Here is a 7,996-nt window from a genome sequence, read left to right as displayed (position 1 = left end):
CATATGCGAGGTGGATTTGATGTCCTAACATGTTATCACAAAAAAGTTTCCTGAGTTTGAAAAGGCCAATGATAAGAGCATTTTTAAAGAATTGTCCCATGCTCTTTGGTTTGGCCACCTATGTGAAATAAGCTTGAGAAAACAGACAAAGACTACAACATTGGCCCTTCAAAAGTGTGTAGCTCAAGCATTCTGATGCAGTGCAAAGGTTTAGAACATTCTATGAAACACCAAAAAAAAGTTTCTTAGAAAGAACAAACTCTTTGGCCCATTTTTAAGAAAACTGTATGTATAGTCTTACTGCAAGACAAACGATGAACAAACATGAATTCATTAAAAATGAGCTGCAGTTATGATAGGCCTTATTTAAGCAAAAAGGGACACTTGGTTTCACTCCTGCTTAGTGACAAATGTTTAACCCTTTTCCTCAGCCAGCAAAAAAAAAAAAAGAACATTTGTGGAACATTAGTCTGAGTCTTTGGTCTATACATCACTACTATTTTACTAAAAATAAAATAAAAGGGACGTATATAGTAAGAAAGAATAGGTGTGGATGTTTCAACGACCTTAACTTGGAAAAAAAATAAAACAAAAAAATATCCCTTTCCAACACATAAGATAAAAGGGGGGTGAAATAATACAACAGCATTGTACATCGGTGTGTCTGGAGCTTGCCAATGTATCAAGGACTCAAGTGTCTTTCAATGGAAAACATCATTATTCAAACAGTGAGTCATTGACAGAGCACACCACACAAGCTGGCTGTGTTCACAAAATGTTCAATGACTATTAGATAGACATGAAAAAAAATCTGAAGAGGCTAAAAATGACTTTTCCTGAATTTACTGCAGAGCCCTGAAGATGACTTCCTCAACTTCAACATCATATTTGACAAATGGGAAAACGTAAGCGTGCGCAAGCAAATGCAGTGTTCCTGAGAGGCTTTATACATAAGTTGCGTTGCAACCTCCCTAACAAAGATTAATCCATCCGGTGCACAGAACTGAATATAAAACTGTAGTATCATTCAGTTTCCAGCAACAGATGTACCTAAATTCTATATAAATACCATCAGTATCACTCTCTGAGTGACCAAAGAAGGATTCTTGAAGCTTAGAAAAGTAGAAAAATACCTTAACATAGTGGTTTGGTTTGTAAACATTGTATCGATATAGCTCTTGGACTCTCAGACATGAACATTTGCTAAATTTACAATACTTGGTATTTAATGCTAAACTTACATCACATGACAGCAGTTTGAAGTTATGGCTGCACTCAGTGACTTTGATTGGAGGTAGCTGGGTGGGTGTTGTAGGGAGTGGGGGGGGCTTGTTGGTTGTGGTTCGGGGCGTTTCATTGTTGGGACTGTGTGGGTCTGGTCTGGTTGGTCTTGTTTTGTGGTCGATGTCGGACAACAGAGGAATAAAGTTAATTATGCCATTACTACTTTTCCCTGGTTGTTCCTCTGTTGTCTGTTGTTGATCGCGGAATGGGACCGGGTTGGACCTGCACGGTTTCGGCGGGTGGGCTCTCCCTGTTCTTCGTGGACGTTGCTCGGTGGCTTTGGTCGGGGTCACTGATTGCAGCTATGACACGTCAGAGGAGATCTGGCCCTCCCGGCTGAGCCTGGTTTCTCCCGAGGTTTTTTTTTCTCCATTATTCATCATTGGAGTTTGGGTTCCTCGCCACAGCAGAGCAGTGCAGTGTTGGCTTGCTCACCGGGAGACTGCATTTATTTATTTATTCATTTATTTATTAGATATTATTTATTATAATGATCTTGCTTGGTCTATAAACACCATGCACTGTGCTGTGTTTTACCTTTCTGTGTTTTTCTTATTTGCTCCTGTAAAGCTGCTTTGGAACAATGCACATTGTGAAAAGCGCTATATAAATAAAATTGAATTGAATTGAATTGAACATTTATCTTTTCCTGCCACGCAAATCAACACTATGTTTGCAAAAGACCTTTGAGGTTCATGTTATTTAAGTGCTACAAATGACAGTTCCTTTTCAAAAGAGCTCAAAATACAGAAAACCGAGTGGGCAGAGGTCAACACGTTGCCTGGTTGAAGATTCTAACGGAATTGTACATGGGAGATTCAGGGCAAAGATCAGTCACAATCACCCACAATAACAAGAGGGGCGAGGAGCTGGCGGAGCTCGGCTGCACACACCGGCCCTCTATGCTGGTTTTCCTGTGACGGGAAAGCTTGGACCGGGAGGCAGGAGACAGCAGCGTAGACCCAGAGCTGCCGTAAAAGAGAATGAGGGAGGACAGCTCCTCTCCAGCTGCAACTGCTCTTTGCTTTCATCCCTCTCAGCCAGTTGCCTGCTCATGGCTACAGCCTGCCCGGCGAAGAACATCAGGTCCTCAGCCCGACCGTCCCTGGAGAGAGGACACAATGTCAAAATGTTGTCAACTGTATGAAACGGCATGAGCCATTTAGCTTTCAATAGGAATTTGCTGTTCAATGTCCATGGATAATAAGATTTAATAGGGACTACCCTAACCTCTTATGTAGTATGGATGCAGACACATTGGGTGCACACTAAGGGACTGTGTCCACCAATACGTTTCTGCCAGCATACGGCATGTTTTTTACAATTGTTTCCAATGGAAACGGCACATTTTTCCCCACGCTCAGCGCCGGCGTTCGACCGGGCGCCCAGAGTAGAAAAATACTCATCTTGGGGCTGAAAACGCACCGGGCGTTTTCAGCCGAGCTCCTGGAACTTTCAGCCGCATAAAAGCGCCTCGGTAGGCACAGGGGCTAAGGGAAGAAGAAATGAGTCACTGCCACTCCAGAGCAGAAATACATGTTCATATTTTGATTAAAGACAAATATTTTTAATGGGTTGATGGATTATTTGCGCAACACAAAACTAGTAATGTGTGCTAAGAAAGTAAACCGGGTAAGTTTTGAATTCATTGGGTTAGCTTAGAGGTGCATTAGATTTTGTAAAGCTGCAAATCAGTTCAAATCCATTTTTCTATCTTGCTATAGGGAAGAAATTGAATTTACCTCTTTAACCCATGGGTGCTGCAGCACTTCAGCTGCCCTGTCTCACCAACAGTTTGGATATGAGGTCTTTGGCTCTGGAGGAGATATGTGCCCAGTCTTTCTCTGGAAACTCATATTTACCTTCTTGAATACTTTCAAATAGCATACTCTGTGAACACATGGATATGAAAGACAGCAGATATCATATATGCAGCCGCAGAAAAAATAAAGAGACCGTTTTCAGTTTTTCTGAATTTACCATGTAAAAGGTTTAGGTGAAAAATTATCATTTTTGTTTCCTTCTATGAAGTACTAACAATACAGGGCTCAACGCCAAGGATTTTTTCTACTGGCCCGGTCGGGCAAGTGATTCATTTTTACTGGCCCTGCCAAAATTTTCATTGGCCCCACCACAAAAAAGTATTCAATAAATAACATTGTCTAGTTATTTGTTTGTGGTTTTTTACCTATGTAATCCTAATAAATAAGGTTACGCACCATAAAAACTATTAGCTTAAATCACAGACATTTCAAATATTGTTAAAGACAACTAATCACATCGGCCCAGTTTTACAGACAAGGCTTAGCTTAAACCAGGACTATGCCTTAGTTAAATTAGGATATTTAAGTCGCTTTTATAAAAGTGCCTTCGATAAAAATATTACTGGTATGCATCTTGAGACAAAACAATGGCAATGACATATTTTAAGATATGTCAGTACAATTTATTTAATACAACCCAAACTTTCATTTTAGTCTGCATACGGATCCGCACGCAGCAAGTCTTGCTGCGACATCTCTGCAGATGTCTTCATTGAACACTGTGTGGCGCGCTTGAGCACGCAATAATTTTTAAGATAAAAATTACATTTTAATTTTATGAAATTTGTACAAATAATGGACAATTTTTTTGTTTTAGCATGATAATTTGTAAAAAAAATAATTTTGTGTTTTTAGTTGTCTAGTTTTAATGAAAAACCAGGGGACCCCCAAGTTCACTATTTTAGACCTTATGAGAGGTCCCTTAAGGCTTGAGGGGTCCGGGACCACCCCAGACCCCCCCCCCCCCATTCGAATCCGGGGCGAGGCTTAATAACAAGCAAATTATATACGATACAGCACTGGCCTGAACGGGCAGAGCCCAGTCATGAATTGCGTATAAATAACACGCGCGTTGCATCATCGTGAAATACGTACGCCAAAATTAGATTTTGCGTGCATGATACGCCTATTTTTGCATGCATATGATACGCCAATTTAGCGCGCGTGCATATTAACCGGCAATTTGTCTTATTAACCTGTCCCCTAACCCAAACCCTAAACCTAATGTTAGCGTGCGTGCATATTAACCTCTACCCTAACCCAAACCTAACAGTATTATTTTAATGATTTCAGTGTTTCCTCTTCATGTACGTTTCAAAATGGCTGCTCTCCAGCGAGGTGCACGCAAACATTGGCGTATCATATGCACGCAAAATCTAACTTTGGCGTAGCCTACGTATTACACGATAATGCAACAGCGTGTTACTTGTACGCAATTCATGAGACCGGGTTGACAGTTATGTCAACTGGCCCGAGGGTCTCCCATGCTGGCCCCGGGCCATCGGGCCGTCCTTATTTGTTGAGCCCTGCTATATATCACCAAATAATAAGTTTCTATTTGCATTTTTTTTGCAGAAAACGAAATATGGAGAAAGAGGTCATAATAACAGAAAAGATGCCCTGTGTTTTTTAGACCTCAAAAGAAAACAAGTTAATATTCACTTTTAAGCAATACAACAGTAAAATTTGTACACATTTAGGAAAAAAGTTCAAAAAAAATATTTTTTCAGTTTTCATTCATCTTCTCATGCTGTCAGTATTTCACATTGCTGTTTGATGACTTTGTCACTCCTGGGGTTTGATTTTGTTGAAATTCAACAGACACTGGACTGGTAACATTTTGTACAAAAAAAAATCTCTAAAGAGGAGTTAAAAATGGCAACTTAAAATTATTTATTATTATTATTAAAATTATTATTTATTATTATTATTATTGTTCTTTTTTTTCAAAGAGCTACAGATAAAAAATAAAAACTGTTTTTGTTTGTTATTGAAGTACCCGACTGCTTTAGTTCACAACAAAGTTTAATTACGTCTGACAGACTTATTTTCGATAGCTATGACAGAAGACGCTAACTTCATTGTCATGGCAGTGGTTAGACATCAGTCAGTTTACAACAAACTCAGAGTTTGGCATTTGTTGGACCCATGTGAATAGCTGTTAGGCACAAAACCGTCTGCAGGACTTTGCTCTTCCAGCGCCAAACTTGAAAAAGCGGTACCGCTCTTGTGCATCTTTTCCACATCACATACCAGGCTTGTCATTCACTAAACCTGTGCAGATTCTATTGGTTCATCACTTTTTTCAGCTTTTACACAAGAATGCGCCATTTCGAACAGTGTTCTTGGTTCAAAAGTGTATCAATTTATCATTCATCCCTAGCTGTAGTGTACCTGGCAGGTTTGGCAAGGCTCTCCCCAGTCCCAACCACAGTCTGTTCCACAGCGACCAACAAAGAGAGGGTATCACTTGTCTTAGATGCTAGCTTCTTCATTAAACACCTCAACTACATCAGGGGCCATGTATTCAGCTGAACCACACTGTGGAAACAAAAAAAACATTATCTATGACAGATGTGTAAGGTAATGTACACTTGGACTCAAATCTCCTGTGTGGTTTTAGAATGGCACAACCATGAGAACAGAAATTATTTAGCCTGAAGTTTTGGTTTTACTTCAAGTTTACTGCCATCAGCATGTCAGGTGATCTGAAAAAAGCCATTACAATGATCTACGTCAAGATAAGGATTATAAAGCAACACAGAGAAGCAGCACAACCAGGTTTTCTTTTTTGTTTTCACCTAGAGGCACTATAAAGTTCATTGTTCTGCATTAAGCTGGGATAGCCTTAAGCGAAGCAGAACTGACCGCATCGGCGGACAACTGTTCCAGCAGGTCCACACACCATCACGTCTTATGGAAACTAGGCCAAAAGGTTGCTGCTCGGAAAAAAGGATATAAGTCGCTCTGAACCAGCTAGGAATAAACAAGCCCTGCCTGAACACATTACATAACACATGCAACCAAACCTCCACCCAGAATGATGCATTGATAATTCAGATGTGATGCAGAAAAACAGAAGGTGACGCCTGAGGTTAGCAGTTTAGCTGGCCAGTGGCCACAGGCAGACCGGTCTATATTTAATGGTGGTGTGACACAGTAAAACACTGCTACACAACTACTGTATGAGTCACTAATGGATGACTCATACAGTAACAAAGAACGACCTTCATCCGCTGGTTTCTGTGGGTAACAGAGACGCGTCAACACATTATCCATATGCATACGGAGACCAAGCTCACCCTTTCCTTCTTTCCCACTTATATCGGGTGAGCGTAATGGGGATCAGGTGCTGACGATCGGCAGGTGTGCCCACATACACGTACACATACACATACACATACACATACACGTACACATACACATACACATACACATACACATACACGTCTAGGGGTGTGCCAGGCTGATTCCTCCATTTCCATGGCGACACTGATTGAGCATTGGGAGACTTGCCACAAGTCGTAGACAGGTTTTCAACACCACAAGAAAATGTTTTACTGTACCCAACAGATTCGTCAAAAATCTGGTCAGAAATGCAGTGCATATACTCGCCTCTGTTGTCTCATGTCTCCTCATGTAGAGAGAAAGAGACTGACCCTGTCACTGTGTTCACAGAGGATGTTCTCTGGCTTAAGGTTTCAATGTGCCATCCCTGTAACTACAATCCACATCATCTGGTCATTTAAAGACTAACGGTGGTGAATTGTATTGTTGCAACACACAAGGTTCTACACAACCTTTGTTGTGTAGAAAGTCTAGAGCACTGGCGATGTTCTGCACCACTATGCTGGCCTCCTGTTCACTGAAGTGTGTCAAGATAGAACCTGAGGAAACAAATTAATGTGTGAAGATTGATATAATGATGCATATTTTATAAAACATTTTATTTGTATATATTTTTCATCTAAATTATGCTTACGTTCTTTTGAAGAAAAAAAAAGACCACAGTTTGTCGACGTACTGCCTCTCAGTTTCTCAAAAACCAAGTAAAACTCGTCTTCTTCAAAGTACTCCACCATTTCTAAAATATTTCTGTAGCAAGAGAAAATGTTAACATTACACATTTTAAAATATTTGAATTTACATGATGTTCTGGCTCTGTTCCAACACTTTAATTTTGCAGCATCTACATAACCTTATGGAATCTTATAAGCTACTAGCATGTCATAAATGACTAATTCTCAAAGTAGGCGACATAAAAACACATCACAAAAATAGTGCACCTCACTCAAAGCGAAGAGCAGACTTTGACTTATTTTGGATGCAATGCATTCTCTGTAATGCTGCCATAGAATCTGGGCAAATAGAGTTACTTTAAAGGGACCCATAAAAATTCTGTCATTTACATACCCTCGAGTTGTTCCAAATCTGTATAAATTTCTTTGTTCTGATGAACACACAGAATGATACTAAAAAGAAAGTTCTTGGCCACCATAGCAGGAAAAATTACAATGGTAATCAAAAGTGCCCCAGAACTGTTTGCTTTCCTACATTATTCAAAATATCTATAATTTATAAAGCAATTTTTCCTACATGATAGTCAGTGGTGTCCACGAACTGTTTGGTTAAAAGCATTCTTTCAAATATCTTTCTCTGTGTTCATCAGAACAAAGAAACTTATACAGATTTGAAACAATTTAAGGGAGTAAATGATGACAGGATTTTCATTTTGGGTGAACTGTTCCTTTAAGGCAAGCTCACACTGGGACAGAGAAAAATCTGTAAAGTTATTGCGTGAACTTATATGAGAAAATGTTTCGTTTTTGCTGTTGTTTTGTTGTGTAGTATGCACACTGCTATGACAAGATGACAAGAAATATTTTTGT

General features: G+C 39.8%; 1 protein-coding gene across 1 annotated transcript; it reads right to left on the bottom strand.

Moving 5' to 3' along the window:
• Positions 1-2,114: 2,114 nt before the first annotated feature.
• On the bottom strand, positions 2,115-7,189 carry mknk2a (MAPK interacting serine/threonine kinase 2a). Its single transcript, XM_057333537.1, is given in 9 exon segments — positions 2,115-2,194; positions 2,197-2,272; positions 2,275-2,389; positions 2,515-2,552; positions 3,027-3,063; positions 3,065-3,174; positions 5,502-5,648; positions 6,903-6,994; positions 7,132-7,189. Coding segments are annotated over 9 exon segments (753 nt in total).
• Positions 7,190-7,996: the final 807 nt, after the last annotated feature.

This window comes from Triplophysa rosa, linkage group LG5, assembly GCF_024868665.1.
Source record: "Triplophysa rosa linkage group LG5, Trosa_1v2, whole genome shotgun sequence".
NCBI lineage: Eukaryota > Metazoa > Chordata > Actinopteri > Cypriniformes > Nemacheilidae > Triplophysa > Triplophysa rosa.
Note: the sequence above shows the minus strand (reverse complement) of the source record. Positions and strands in the feature narration are given on the sequence as shown.